A 16,386-nucleotide genomic window follows, 5' to 3' on the forward strand; every position below is an offset into this window, starting at 1 on the left:
ACCAAGGAAATTTTAAAAACAGTAATTAATAACGAGGTTAAGCATTTTTTGATTATATATTTCACAAGGCATACATGATCCAATATAGGTATAACAAAAATGATTTAAAGAACCGAAGTAAAAGTATACAAGAATTTCTGCGTAGGAGCACAGGAATTCCTGTAGAGCAGGTGCTTTACAACTAAATGAGTCACTGCTTCAGCGATTTTAGACTTGATGAGTACAACCACTAGAGACTCCTGTTTTTCTTGTGAACACTTAAAAAGGCTAATCAATGACTGTCAGTATGGATTTGAATAGGGCAGGTCAGACTTAATTAATTGAATTGAATTTTTCAAGGAATTCAGATCATAGAATAATGGAATGCGGTGGATGTTGCATATAAGGATTTTGAAAAGGTACCTGATGCTACCATGTAAGAGACTTGTTGTGAAAATTAAGGCACATGGTATTAAAAGAAATGTGGATAGATGATTAGGTGACAGAAAGCAGAGCGTACAGGCAAAAGAATGTTCGGATTGGCGGGATATGGGTAGTCATGTGCCCAAAGATCTGTGCTGGGATCTCTTTACTAATATAAAAAGCAGAGGAAGATACAGGACTATAGGGAGAAAGCAGGGTAGTGAGATTAGTTTTAAATTGCTCTAGCAAAGTGTTGGCACAGACATGATAGGGCAAATGTTCTCCTTCTGTGCATTAAACATCTGGATATCACCTTAGTGAGCGGTATCTTCCCCAGTGTGTGTGCAGACTTGAGGTCTCTGCAGTATTGGTCAGTGTATCTTATGTTCAAGGGTGGATAAAGCCAGCAGGGGGCAATGGTTCCCACCTATATTGCCTGGCATATATCAGTATGATCGCCTGGGCTTGGGCTGCATTTTGATCCTGGAGGTTAGGCTAAAATCTTCTGGGTTAAGTGAAGCTGAAGGATTGGAGGAGATAAGCAGCCTGTACCTAGGAGTGTTGTTAACTGTGGTCAATACGTGCAGGTGGGCACACTGCTGGGGTGGAGGCAGGAAAAACAGAAATCTAGAACTGGAAGATCAGCTGTTTTTGAGATTGCTAAACCTACTACCTGCAATGCTGAACATGACAATGAGTGTGCAGGCTTAGAATTCACTTTTCCCCCTTGTTGTGCTCCGTCAGGAAGTTGGAGCAGGTATTTTGAACTTTGGGCAGGTTCTGCCTGGTAGCTTGGCCAGCACGTTGAGGACTTCACATAGCAGGTGATGTAGGTGGGGAAAGGAGGGAGCAACAGACTATGATTCTATCTTGACTAGATTTTAACTGACAAACATTTAAATCATGTAATACACAAGGAATATTTTAGAAACTTTGGCTGTGATTCATGGAATGTTTGTAATATTCTAAAATATACAATTAAACAAAATGAAAAAGCCATCATGCTTGAATACTATTAAACCTAACAGTACATGAAAGGGCTACTCACTTGGTCTTCACTACACGATCTTGTTCTGCTGATACATCTTCTATGTAAATTGCAGCTTTTCCCTGGAGCTGGGGTTCCACTCCTTCCAATACAGGCTTCTTCAAGATGAATGATCTAGTGTCACCACCTGGTCTTGCTTCTATTGATTGCACTGCAGAACCAATAAAATATTATATTATATAATTTTACAATTAATAATTGTGAAAAAAGATAAAATTCTCCATTTGGTGGACACTGTAGAACAAGTGAGGTGATACAATACACTGCAGCACCAAAGAGGAAGGTTAAAAAAATGGTGGGATGCAGGCTTTATTCCACTTTCTTTAGCTTCTGACTTCAACTATGCCATGTGCTAAGTTGAGAAAAGTCTCACAGGTGCAGCTTTCACATATCTCCTAGCTGCCACCTTAGAACACAGACCTGGGAATATGCCCAGCTGTCTGTGGATAAACTGAGACGAGAGGTATTTATACTCTCAAACAAATGACTAATATACAATAAATTAAAACTGCTGTCCTACAATATGCAAAACAATTATGAGGTTTATTTTTATATGATCAAAGGTTAAAAGGACGTGAAGTCTTTTTTACTACACTAGTCTTGACCACAGAAATGGTTCAATCTAACAATTCATATTTTATCAAGCATTTTTACTGTGATTTAAGCAAACTCAGAGGAGCTATGTGGCACAATCTGTCGAACAACAGCACCTCATGAAAAGAGCAGTTGTTATTTTATCATGCCATAGGAAAAAAAGATAAAATTGCAGCACAACTTCAAGAAATTGAATATTTCAAAAAGTTACATTCTGAAGTCTATAGCACTCGCCATATATAAGTAGAGTGTAAAGTGCTTTACACTGCTGAGAAAAACAGTGGACGCAGAACAAGAGGAAAAGGGAAAAGTGATAAAGGAGGAAGTTAAAGATGAAAGTTTTAAGAAAGCTTGAAAATGAGGGAGGTAAAAAGGAAAATTAATTTTAGGACAAAGTTCTAGAAGGCAAGAGTAATTTGGCTGAATGAGCAGCCACTAAAGATGGGGTGGAGAGAATGGAGAACAACGTGTAACTTGGTGTCGGAGAAAATGGCGCTTGTGGGGAACTATTAGTGATGTCGATCAATAAGTTGAGAGGCACTCAAGCAACTATACCCCTGCAACAGTCACTACCCTGAGGGGTGGAGGGGAAAAGAGAAAAGGCATTAAAAAAGAAAAAATATTTTTAAAACTGAGATTGCAAAGGCTACAAATACAAGAATGGAAAACATCTACTTACAACTTTATTCCAAAATACTACATCGTTCATTTAATGTTCAATAAAAAAGTCTTAATTATAGTAGTCTTCTGATGTCAATTTCTGAGACATTTTAGTCAACATTACCATTAACAAAAGTAATTTTGATTCTTACAGTAATACTTATGTACAGGTTGTTCAGTGGTATTGATCTGTAGTTGTAAGCCATGCTGATGTGGTTTGTCTTCTGCATTAATCACTTCAATTTCATTGCTTTCACGTATGGCCCGAGTTCTAGGAGCCACAGGTACTGTCTGTCTCTGTGCAACTACTGTACAAAAGGAAAACTTACAATTACAAAAAAACACCTTTATCTATAGGATTGTCCAATTTTAGATTAACTTTCCCAGATAAGTCAGGTCAACTGTCAGATACCCATTGGTAGAAAAACTGAACTAAGTTTTAATTTACACCGCTTCAATCCCACAATGATCAAAAAGAATCATTTAATCAATCAGTTGGGCATCATTGAGGGGTGAAAATGGAAGTGATATTAGAATGGAGCGTTTTCTTTTGCCCATTAATGCAAAATATCCAAATTGTAACAAACACTTTCATTCATACACACAGCATTACAAAACCAGAGATGCATTTATGCAAACATGTTATAATTTGGATAGTGTGCGTCAAGTGCCTGGAATTGATTAGACAACATAACATTAAAACCAAATGTTGTACTGATCACTCCACACCTCCAAAATAAAAGTATAGATTATGAAATTAAATATAGAATATTCGTTCCATAGGCCCTTAGCATATGCATAGTTTGTGAGCAATGCAACTTCAAGATGGGTATTACATAGGAGATGCAAGTTTGTGCACCCGATTTGCTGTTTGCCACTCGAACCTGTACAAACGCCATTATAAATTCAATTAGAAAAAAATACTAACAATCATAAACACTGGTATTTTTTTAAAAATAAAAAAGTTACTTCCTTTCCTTTTTTAAGTTAACAAATCTAAGTGAAGGGACAAGTTCTGTAGTGCAGGGCACTAGTGAGGTTGAAGGGTCGGAAGGAAAACGAGGCAAATCAGGAAACAGTGATTAGCTGTTGTCAAGTCTGGCTTTTAAAACATCGGAGGATTATAGGAGAGTAGAAAAGAACCTCAGTTTCAGTGCCCTGATAAAGAACGAATGTGTAAAACTAAAACTAACAGAGGTTTTCAGAAGAGCTTAAAAGAAAATGTGCTTGGAGAGGGAAGTATTCAAGGTACCAACTTGGAGCAAACAACAAATCCTGATATCTTAATGCTAACATTTATCAATACTACTATTGTATAATTCACTACAACTGTATCACAGAGCACACGAGATGAAAACCACCATTGACATGTAGATTCATACAAAATACATTACCTGGTGGATAGCTTGTTGTCTTGCTTACAGATTTCTGGGCCTCTGTGATAGCTTTTAGTATTAGATTCTTATTGGCCTGTTTAGAAGGTGGTAAAGTAGGCCTGAAAAACAAACAAACTAACTGACCCCAAATACATTTCTTTCAAACTCTTTGTATATATTGTTAACATGCACAAAAAAAACACTGCTTGTTGTAAACCAGGCCTTTTCTGGGAGTGCAGAGACAGCACAAGGGGTCCATGGGATGGCAGCCCGAGTTGGTATTTTCCTTCTTAAATGCTGGAAATGCCATTTAATCTTTATGCACTTCTATAGCAGAATCTATAGATCACGTGAGCTATTTTCTTGAGTTCTGATAGCATGAAAGTAGGCAAATAGTTATCACTCATGCCTTGTGGAAAGCAATATTAGGAACAATCCAGAGGTCTATGTGGATTCCCTAACATGGTGCCGGCATAAAAAAAATTTGTATGAAAGGCTAATGATATTTTCTGGGAACTAGACTATGGCGCTCATTACAGAAAATCACCTGCAAGAACTGTACATGTTATTCTATTTATTTTCCTGTGTGTGTTCGTGTTTATTCCCCCCTCTTCCTTCCCCTTGTTCCGTTTCTTTATAAATGCTGCTCATTTGTACTATCTTCCAGTTCTGACGAAGAGTGCAAGCCCGAAACATGGGCTTGGAATTTACTGGAACTTTTCGGCGTAATTTTTGTTTCCAAGGAAACTTGACGTAACTGATTTACGTCAGTTTTACGCTGAAACATTGACACGCGCCACTTTTGAGATTAATCCACAGAAACCCACTGCCCCCGTGCAAAAGACCAGCTCACGTGAGTTTCCTGCATCTGGACCAGTAATGCGCTGGCTTCGATTTTTGCCCCAAAATTTAAGCACAGCACAGCCCACAGTCACTGGATATTGGTGTAACTGAGATTTCTGGCGTTTGATAGCCATTTTCTTCGCAGTTTTTTGGGGAATTTTTCTTACTGAGACCTGCACTTGTCTTAACTAAAGCACTGTCAGTTTCAGTGCACCCAAAAGGTTTTGGACCCCCTACCCCATGCATTCAGAAGGACCAAGCACCCGGAATAGCTTTCCCAATGGGCACACTGCTGCTCAGTATAAATATGGAAAAAGAGCAGCAGAGACTCAAAAGTGAGGCACCATGGCAGAAGATAGCAGCACACTCACTATTACCCCGATTGATGATGCTGCATTTGTACTTGTTTTACGCTGATTTTCATGCTCTGGCACTCCACGGGAAATTTTGTCAGCTAGAACAGTGTAGGAACCGGAGTAAATTTCAGACTAAGTGCGGTCCAGGAAATTCAGGGCCAGAAACTGGTTTGTTCTCTCTACAGATGGTGCCTGGCCTGCTGAACGTCTCCAGAGTTTTCTGTTTTGTTTCAGATTTCCAGCATCTGCAATATTTTGCTTTCTGTTCTCTCAACTTAATAACTAGAATGGCAAAATAGTACATAGCCTGCAATATAGATTGCCAAAGCACAATGATAACGCTATTAAGAATGCACTGCAGAATGGAGATCAATGGTTTCCCCATGTCAAAAATGACAGCACCAACATAAAGCTGCTCTGCAATACAATGAAGCAGTGTCCAAAACACTCAGAGTAGGATTGCATTTAAGAACAATTATTTACTTTTTCTTTTAAAAAAAATCTACTCCCTAATCATATTGGCTTACTACAGGTAGTTAAATAAATAGAAAGTAAACTTCAATCTGTAAAAGTTTACAGAAAGTCAAAATTAGAAACACAAAAAAAAGTATTAATACATCACAAAAGAAAAAATTAAATATTATGCACAATCTTGTGCAACAGATGGACAAATTTTGCTGATTGCATATTGCAATGGTATGCCCTAACGAGAGAGAATTATATGACATGAATACCTTCTTTCAGGCTTTGCTGGGACAGAAATACTGCTGGGAAGAGTTCCTGTTCTTGAGCCATAATCATCATCATCTTCCTCACCATCACTAGTTTTGCTGACTTTAACCACAGAACTGATGATTGCTGCCTTTCTCTTCTTGGAAATCTCATCCTATGATACAAAAAAATGCCAAATCATTGTACAGAATATAACTATTCAATCTACATGCAATCAAACTGAATAGCTTTTATCACTTCAGTTGTGCTTTTTAAGAATACACTATTGAAAAGGCAACAGTGCACTTGTAGAATGGGAACTAAATTCTGCAACACTCTAATCATGCGAGGTATCTAGTTAGAAATTGAATTTCATATAATTAAAGTGAATGGTGCAATTAGATATCACCAAGCCAACTGGAAACAGTAGAAACATAGAAGATAGGAGCAGGCCATTCGGCCCCTCGAGCCTGTTCCACCATTTAATGAGATCATGGCTGATCATCCAAATTCAGTACCCTGTCCCTTCTTTCTCCCCGTATCGCTTGATCCCTTTAGCCTTAAGAAATATATCTAACTCTTTCTTGAATATATTTAATGAACTGGCCTCAACTGCCTTGTGTGGTAGAGAATTCCACAGGTTCACCACTTTCTGGGTGAAGAAATTCTTCCTCATCCCAGTCCTAAATGGCTTACCCCTTATCCTTAGACTGTGACCCCTGGTTCTGGACTCCCCTGCCACCGGGAACATCCTTCCTGCATCTAGTCTGTCTAGTCTGTTAGAATTTTATAAGTTTCAATGAGATCCCCTCTCATTCTTCTAAACTCTAGCGAATATAAGCCTAATCGACCCAATCGCTCCTCATACATCATTCCTGCCATCCCAGGTATCAGTTTGGTGAATCTTCGCTGCACTCTCTCTATGTCAAGAACATCCTTCCTCAGATAAGGCGACCAAAACTGCACACAATACTCAAGGTGTGGTCTTACCAAGGCCCTGTACAACTGCAGCAAGACATCCTTGCTAGAACAACAGAAAATGCTGGATATACTCAGCAGGCCAGGCAGCATCCGTGGAGAGAGAAACAGAGTTAACGTTTCAGGTCTAAGACCCTTCATCAGAACTGGAAAAAGCTGGAAATGTAACAGATATTAAGCAGGTGCAGAAACAGGGGAAATAATATGTTACATTTCCAGCTTTTTCCAGTTCTGATGAAGGGTCCCAGACCTGAAACGTTAACTCTGTTTCTCTCTCCACGGATGCTGCCTGGCCTGCTGAGTATTTCCAGCATTTTCTGTTATTTCAGATTTCCAACATCCGCAGTATTTTGCTATTATATAAGACATCCTTGCTATTGTACTCGAATTGTCTCGCTATAAAGGCCAACATACCATTTGCCTTCTTAACCACCTGCTGCATCTGCATGCTTACCTTCAGCAACTGGTGCACAAGGACACCCAGGTCTCGTTGCACTTCCCCTTTTCCCAATCTATTGCCGTTCAGATAATAATCTGTCTTCCTGTTTTTGCCACCAAAGTGGATAACCTCGCATTTAGCCACATAATACTGCATTTGCCATGCATCTGCCCAATCACCCAACCTGTCCAAATCATACTGGAGTTTCTCTGCATCCTCCTCACAGCACACACACCCACCCAGCTTTGTGTCGTCTGCAAACTTGGAGATATTACATCTAGTTCCCTCGTCTAGATCATTAATATATATTGTGAATAGCTGGGGTCCTAGCACCGATCCCTGCGGTACCCCACTAGTCGTTGCCTGCCACTCGGAAAAAAGACCCGCTTATTCCAACTCTTTGCTTCCTGTCTGCCAACCAGTTCTCTAACCAAGTCAGTACCTTACCCCCAATCCCATGTACTTTAATTTTGCACGCTAATCTCTTATGCGGGACTTTATCGAAAGCCTTCTAAAAGTCCAAATACACCACATCCACTGGTTCTCCCTTATCTATTCTACCAGTTACATCCTCAAAAAATTCCAGTAGATTAGTCAAGCATGATTTACCTTTTGTAAATCCATGTTGACTTTGTCCGATCCTGTCACTGTTTTCCAAGTGCTCTGCTATTACATCTTTTATAATGGACTCTAGCATTTTCCCCACTACCGATGTCAGGCTTACCGGTCTGTAATTCCCCGTTTTCACTCTACCACCTTTTTTAAATAGTGGGGTTACATTAGCTACCCTCCAATCCATGGGAACTGTTCCAGAGTCTATAGAATTTTGGAAGATGACCAGCAACGAATGCATCTACTATTTCTAGGGCCACTTCCTTAAGTAGACGCACCATTTCATATCATTCATGGAAGTTGCTCACGAGATGTTGGAGGACATAACATTTGATAAGATGATTCTTCATGATGTTGCTCATGCTAATTCAGAGGATATATTGTTTGGCAAATGCTGGGTTTTTAAGGATCCGGGAGGGAATGTGGAAACAGTAAAGGGGGCTGGCAAACTAAATCTTTGTGGGAAGGGGGAAGGAAGTAGTTTTGTGAGGAAAGTACTGAGTATTTGAGGAGTAGTCAGTACTCAGAGGATTTAGTAATGAAGAGTGTTTGGGAGACTGGCTTTGAAAGTACTTGGACTGGATGGAGGTGTGGGATTATGAGAATTTGGGTTCATGAGGGAAAGTGAATGTTTGAAGTTATTGAGTATTAGGGGGGGGGGGGGAAGGCATTGAGTATGGGATAGTGATAGTTGGTGGGTACTGGGAAGTTGAGAGGTAAACGAGCAGTGTGGAGGATGAAAAGTGGGCACTTGTAGAAGTGAATAATTGGGAGCTAGGCAATGAGGTGACAGTGGGCTTGGCGAGAGGTAGTAGGTGCAATCCACCCAATGTACACACTCTCCAGCCCTACATCAATGCAGCTGGTGGCTCACCAGTCTATTGGGCCTGATATTCTTTTGGTCTATACCACATGATGCCTCTGACTACTCCCAGTACTAAGGCAGCAATTTGCTCTATTTATGGTATTCTAGAGCACTTAAAAAAAAAAACTGCCACTTTCCCAGCACTAAGCTGGGAAACTGCAGTGCTTTGGTATCATGCTGCTTGGGAGAGGGGGGTGAAAAAGGGAGATAGAAGAATGCGACTGCAATTAGGCTGTGTGGGGAGGGAGAAGGGCAGTTAGGATTGATAATTGAGCTGGAAGGAATCGGTGGTGAGGGGAGAGTGGGGAGAAAATGGAAGGGTGAATAGGAAGTGAGGTAATAAGGACTTGGGGAGGATACTGCATTAGGAGTAGTGAAAAGGGAACAGATCAGGGACACTATGGCAGTGGGGGCTTAAAGTAGTTGTGAAGCCACACAGAGTCCTGGAGATAATAAACAGAGAACTTGCATGATCTAGGCAACATTAATATAATGGAAAATGAGGCCAAAAGGATCAACAATCTAAATCTATCCAAACATTCGTAGTTATTAATTTATACTCACATCTCTACTTGATCGATCAGAGTTAGGCTTTGATGACCTGTAAACCTGTACATCACTTTCTGATAATCTGTTGTAAGCTTGCAAGCTGCTTTCATATGATCTGTAAGTATGGCCAGTATTTTCTAATGGCCTATAGCCATGCAAGTTGCTTTCTCCTAGCTTACATAGCTGCACATTGTTTTGAGACATCCTGAAAGACGGAGTGCTATTCTCAGTTGCCCTGCATGGATGTGAAACATTTTCTTCTGGCCTAAAGGCCTCAAATGAAGGACGAGATATACTGTAGGTAACTGTCACCACAGGCGGCTTCTTAGCAGATGATGGAAGTTCCTGCAAAATGTTAAGATCCTCATCTATAAGATCATCTGGTTCAGGTTTAATGTCAATTACTGCTTCAGAGGAGACCAGTTCCATTAAAGGCTTCACTGCTGATGTTAATTGAGATGTGCTCCTCTCCACAGAAGTTGTTCTATGTATAAATAAGATAACATGGTTGAAGAAAGCATCAGAGACAGTCTTACAGAATTTAATTCACAAGCTTCTAAATAAACCCATCTTATACAGCAAAGAATCTTAATTCATTTGGAGTATTATCAAAAGCAGAACATTTTTAAATCACCTTTAACATCAGTTTTAAAGCACCACTTCAATACTTTACTAAAGTTGTATAATTATAGGGCTAGAAATTCGGTATCGTCCCGGTTGGGGCGCTAAATTTTAAAAAGTTGGAGAATTAGTGCCAGGCGTTAATCCTTCTGACCTCCCACTAAATTGATTGTTAGCGCTCCAAGAAAGAACTGGAGCAGTAATCACCTAACTTAGGGCGCTACACACAGAGAGCGGGGTGCTACCCGCAGAGCGATAACCAATTTCAGGTGCACTCCAATCGGGACTCATCATTCACATTGGCTCCTTCCAGTTCTTAAAGGGGCGGTTCAATCATTCTGCACATCCTCATTCTCAACATTGCTGGCTCTGAAGGCGACCTCCAAGCAACTCAACAGCTACGCCGCTTATCCTCATGGCTGATCCCAGTCCCAGGGAGAGAGCTCGCCATTTCAGCGACTAGGCATTATAGGCATTGGTCGCGGCAGTCGAAAGAAGGAGGGCAGTGCTGTTCCCGGCCACTGGCAGAAGGCCATTGCCCCAGGTCTTCAGGGCAATGTGGAGGGAAGTGGCCCAGGACATCTCGGCCAACAGTGTGGTCTTCAGGACCCTCACACAGTGCCGTAAAAAATTCAACGACCTCATCTGGGTGGTCAGGGCGAGTACATGCTTCAACAAGTCGTACATACCAGCATCTGAACCTGTTTGTACACACTGCACAAACCACCACACCCCCCACCAAGCATCTCCACCCACTAAAACTCACAACCACATCTCACGCCTTGCCTACAATCATAGCTATTCAACTATGGCAGGCTCATCTCCCAAACACATAGCTGCACATTCACTCACACACTTTCCTTTCTCTTGCAGGCCAAGCTGGGCCACAGTAGGAGGGAGCAGGAACGAACAAACAGGTGTGAAGTGGACATTCAACAGCTTACAGACCTGGAGGAGCAAGTGTGGAGAGTCATTGGGTGCCAGGTGGTGGGTGCTGCGACCGTCGGTGACGTCGACCCCCTTGGGGGCAACAACAGTATGTTCATCCCCTCTCCTTCGCTCATCCCACTCACACCACAAGCCTTTCCCACTTTCCAGCTCATTTTACTGTGTGCATTCCTTGCTCCCTTCCTGCTCCCCTGCCCTCACCTTAACGTGAGTCTTGTGCCTTTATGCTTTCAGGTAATCAGCAACCAGCTGACCAGCCTGTACCTGAGCCTCCCAGTGAAAGTGAGGCGGGAGAAGAGGAGGAGGAAGAAAGCACTGCGTCACTGCATGTCTCACCCGCAGGCACCACCTCAGATACTGAGACTACGCAATCTTTAGAGGCAAATTTAGTAGAGGGGACTGCACTGGGTGATACACTGGGGACGAGCGGGCTGCAGCACAGGACTTGGATGAGGACCTCGATGGGGAGGAGTTCACAAGAAGAGTGATGGGCATACACACCGAGTGATGGGTGCAATGGCAAGGGTGCCCGAGAGCCTGTCGGCAATGGTAAGGAGCATGGAGGAGTCCGCCTCCAACATTGCACAGAGCTCTGTGCACACCATGAAGCCCATCCTTGGCAGTCTACAAGGTGGACTTCCTGATAGACCATGGGGACCCAGGCCTCATGCCATGTGTCATGGGCAATGTGGCAGCCACACAACATCTTAGTGATGTAATGCAGTCAATAGTTGCTGCTATCAAGTCTCAGACTGCTCTCATGCAGTCTCAGCTTGATGCCACGCAAACTCTGACTGCTGCCATCATCACTGGGTCCACCACAGTCCACCGGGGATCTCACAGGGTCGCAGCAGGCCAGCAATCTGTGCTCCAGCAGATTGGTAGGGATGCTGAGGTGCTGCCCCAGTGGAGTGACAGTGTGTCAGTGGAGCAGGAAGCTGCTGTCCTCTCGGGATGACAGCATTCCTGTTCCCACCACTGCCACTCCACCATTGCCCTTGTCGCTGCCTGTCATCCAGCCAGGCGGAGGTGGTGCAGTGTACAGCCGTTCATTCCAGGCTCAGAGCTGGTCGAGGGTGTCCTGCAAGGCCATCTGTAGTCTCTGGCACCAACACTCAGCAGCCTTCACCAGCTGTGCTGCAGCCACTGGGGACAGACTACGTAGGAGCAGAAGATTAGGAAAGGGCACTCTAAAAAGGGGAAGTAAGGGTTTACACAGAAGGGTGATTTTAGTTAATATTGTTGTATATATGTGTTTACTGAATTTTGATAAATTTATTCATTGAATTTTGCACAATTTGTGCGGTCTCTCATTTCTGCTTTGCGCTGTGATATGGCATGTGAAATGGATGAAATGACGGGGATGTGGTGAGCAACCGGGATGTGGGGTAGAATTTATTGGAACCGCAGTCTGATGAGGCGGTCACGGACCGCCCTTCCAGAAGGCCAATTGAGTGGCTGCCGCCTCCCTCGCCACTGTTCCTCCTTGTCCTCTTCCGGAGGTGGTCCCACTATGCCTGGTGGTAATGGTTGGGCCCTCATGGTGGCCAAGTTGTGCAGCATGCAGCACACCACGACGAAAAGGGACACCCACTCAGCCGAGTACTGGAGGGCTCCTCCCGAGCGGTCAAGGCAGCGGAACCGTTACTTGAGCACTCCGATGGTCTGCTCGATGACATTCCTGATGGCGGCATGGCTCTCATTATAGTGCTGGTGCTGGGGTTGCAGTGGGGAGTCATGAGCCAGGTGCAGATCGGATAGCCCTCGTCTTCGACCAGCCAGCCGCGAGCTTGATGTGGTGGCTGGAAGAGTGCTGGCACACCGGTCTGGCGCAGGATGAAGGCATTGTGGCTGTTGCCAGGATAGCGGGCATTGACGGTGAAGATTCGCTGTCTGTGGTCGTACACCAACTGGACATTAAGCGAGTGGTAGCTTTTGCGGTTACGGAAGACCTCAGGATTGTCATGGGATGCCCGCAAAGCGATGTGGGTGTGCGCCCTGCACCATGGGGAAGGCCGCTATCCTGGAAAAGCCACATGCACGCTCGTCCTGCTTCTCTCTGTTGATGAAGGAAATGTAGTCCCTTCTCCTTCTGTAGAGAGCCTCTGTGACCTCCAGGATGCAGCAATGGACGGCGAACTGCGAGATGTTAGCTATGTCTCCTGCTGCAGACTGGAAGGATCCGCTGGCGTAGAAATTGAGGGAGACAGTGACCTTGACTGCCACTGAGAGAGTCGTAGTAGTCCTGATCTGAGGCTCGAGGTCTGGCTGCAGGAGGTGGCAGAGCTCTGTGACCACCTCCTTGCTGAAGCGGAGCCTTCTAAGACGCTGCTCCTCAGTTAAATTTATGTCAGAGAAGTTCTCCCGGAATACCCTTGAAGGGTAAGGCCTCCTGTTGAGAGCCCTGTTGCTCTCCTCCCTCTGGCCACATTTTGTAATCTTTGTCTCTGTCTCCGCTGCTTCTGACGTTGATTCTGGAGGGCGAGGTCGAGTGCCAGTACAGCCCCCATTAATGTAACCAAGTGTAGGACTTCAAAATCTTAGCAGAATGAAAGTGACAAATTTTTAGCAGGCAGAACACTCCGGAAAGTAACTCACTGAAAACGGCTGTGTCGCAATGTGAAACCAAGAAGGCAGCATTGATTGGCCACTAAAATTAAAGTGAATGTTGATCCCTTTAAAAACCGCTCCTACAGCGGCCATCTGAATGCATAGAATCATAGAATAGAATTATAGAATGGTTACAGCACGGAAGGCGGCCATTCGGCCCGTTGAGCACATGTCGGCTCTCTGCAAGAGCATTTCAGCTAGTCCCACTCCCCCGCCCTTTCCCCGTAGCCCTGCAAACTTTTTTCCTTCAGGTAAATATCCAACTCTCTTTTGAAAGCCGTGATTGAATTTGCCTCCACCACCCTTTCAGGCAGTGCATTCCAGATCTGAACCACTCGCTGCGTAAAATACCCACGTCGCCATTGGTTCTTTTGCCAATCACCTTAAATCCGTGTCCTCTGGTTCTCGACCATTCTGCCAATGGGAACAGTTTCCCTCTATCTACTCTGTCCAACCCCTCAGGATTTTTAACACCTCTATTAAATCTCCTCTCAATCTTCTCTGCTCCAAGGAGAACAACCCCAGCTTCTCCAGTCTATCAACGTAATTGAAGTCCCTCATTCCTGGAATCATTCTCGTAAATCTTTTCTGCAACCTCTCGAAGGCCTTCACATCCTTCCTAAAGTGTGGTGCCCAGAATTGGACACATTACTCCAGTTGGGGCCGAACCAGTGTTTTATACAGGTTCATTATAATTTCCACACTTTTGTACTCTATGCCTCTATTCATGAAGCCCAGGATCCCGTAAGCCTGTTTAACTTCTTTCTCAACTTGCCCTGCCACCTTCAACGATTTGTGCACACATATCCCCAGGTCTCTCTGTTCATGTACCCCCTTCAGGATTGTACCATTTAGTTTATATGTCCTGGCCTCATTCTTTCTACCAAAATGTATCACTTCACACTTTTCTGCGTTAAATTTCATCTGCTACGTATCCGCCCATTTCACCAGCCTATGTCCTCTTGAAGTCTATCACTCTCCTCCTCACTGTTCACTACACTTCCAAGTTTTGTGTCATCTGCAAATTTTGAAATTGTGCCCTGTACACCCACGTCTAAGTCATTAATATATATCAAGAAAAGCAGTGGTCCCAGAACCAACCCCAGGGAACACCACTGTATACCTTCCTCCAGTCCGAAAAACAACTGTTCACCACTACTCTCCATTTCCTATCACTTAGCCAATTCCGTATCCATGCTGCCACTGTCCCTTTTATTCCATGGGCTTCAACTTTGCTGGCAAGCCTATTATGTGGCACTTTATCAAATGTCAACTGTATTACCCTCATCAACCCTCTCTGTTACCTCATCAAAGAACTCAATCAAGTTAGTTAAACGCAATTTGCCTTTAACAAATCTGTGCTGGCTTTCCTTAATGAATCCACACTTGTCCAATTGAATGTTAATTTTGTCCCGGATTACTGTTTCTAAAAGCTTCCCCACCTGGTCGACATTCAGGCTTGGGCTGATAAGTGGCAGGTAACATTGGCTCCACACAAGTGCCAGGCAATGACTATCTTCAACAAGCGTCTAACCACTGCCCCTCGACATTCAACGGCATTACCATCACCGCATTCCCCACCATCAATATCCTGGGGGTCACCATTGACCAAAAACATAACTGGACCAGCCACATAAATACTGTGGCAACAAGAGCAGGTCAGAGGCTGGGTATTCTGCGGCGAGTGTCTCACCTCCTGACTCCCCAAAGCCTTTCCACCATCTACAAGGCACAAGTCAGGAGTGTGAAGGCATACTGTCTGGATGAGTGCAGCTCCAGCACTCAAGAAGCCCAACACCATCCAAGACAAAGCAGCCCGCTTGACTGGCACCCCATCCACCACCGTTAACATTCACTCCCTCCACCACCGGCGTACTGTGGCTGCAGTGAGTACCATCTACAAGATGCACTGCAACAACTCGCCAAGGCTTCTTCGGCAGCACCTCACAACCCCATGACCTCTACCACCTAGAAGGACAAGGGCAGCAGGCGCATGGGAACACCACCACCTCCAAATTCCCCTCCAAGTCACACACCATCCTGACTTGGAAGTATATTGCCGATTCTTCATCGTCGCTGGGTCAAAATCCTGGAACTCCCTCCCTAACAGCACTGTGGGAGTACCTTCACCACACGGACTGCAGCGGTTCAAGGCAGCGGCTCACCACCACCTTCTCAAAGGCAACTAGGGATGGGCAGTAAATGCTAGCCTTGCCAGTGACATCCACATCCTATGAACTAATATTTTTTTTAAAAACGACCAAGGTCAATCTGACTGGCCTGTAGTTGCTGGGTTTATCTTTATACCCAGCAACGCCTCCTCTTCCTGCCATTGTTCAGGCCAGGCGCTAAGGAAGGGGGCAAGTTCGTTTTGCATCTGGGCTGTTAACGGGGCGTTGTAAACTCACCAACGTCACAATCTGCCAGACGCTAAGGCCTAGGCGCTAACTGTTAGCGGCAGCGCTAAATCCCGGGTGAATTTCGCGTGGTTGGATTCGGCGCCCCCCGACGCAAACCCATTAGCGCCCCCTAGGCCCGAACATGCCGAATTTCCCCCCACAAATTGTTTTTATTTTCAAGTCATTAAAGGCATGAAAAATTTAGCTGAAAAACTCAACTATACCATTTAGGGAAGGATGGCAATAGCGGTACTTCCCCACATAATCAAAGTATTATTGTGTGATAAAAAAACAATGGAACCTTGATGACGGGGGAGGGGGGGCGGTACATGGAGCAGCTATAAATACACAGATTAACCAATGTGCGTTGATCTT

General features: G+C 44.0%; 1 protein-coding gene across 4 annotated transcripts in view; it reads right to left on the reverse strand.

Annotated features, from left to right (window-relative positions):
• Positions 1-16,386, reverse strand: part of zc3h14 (zinc finger CCCH-type containing 14) — a 45,495-nt gene that overhangs the window by 12,427 nt on the left and 16,682 nt on the right. For 3 of the 4 annotated variants that reach the window (XM_086002890.1, XM_086002888.1, XM_086002891.1), the window contains 5 exons: positions 9,449-9,917; positions 6,014-6,165; positions 4,099-4,199; positions 2,857-3,012; positions 1,451-1,601 (listed from right to left, as the gene is read on the reverse strand). In XM_086002890.1, coding sequence (XP_085859016.1) covers positions 1,451-1,601; positions 2,857-3,012; positions 4,099-4,199; positions 6,014-6,165; positions 9,449-9,917 — 1,029 coding nt within the window. The remainder of the gene's footprint in view (positions 1-1,450; positions 1,602-2,856; positions 3,013-4,098; positions 4,200-6,013; positions 6,166-9,448; positions 9,918-16,386) is intronic. The other variant, XM_086002889.1, reaches the window with a different exon arrangement.

The sequence above is a fragment of the Somniosus microcephalus genome, chromosome 12, assembly GCF_052327205.1.
Source record: "Somniosus microcephalus isolate GS21.2 chromosome 12, FLI_Smic_1.0, whole genome shotgun sequence".
Classification (NCBI taxonomy): Eukaryota; Metazoa; Chordata; class Chondrichthyes; order Squaliformes; family Somniosidae; genus Somniosus; species Somniosus microcephalus.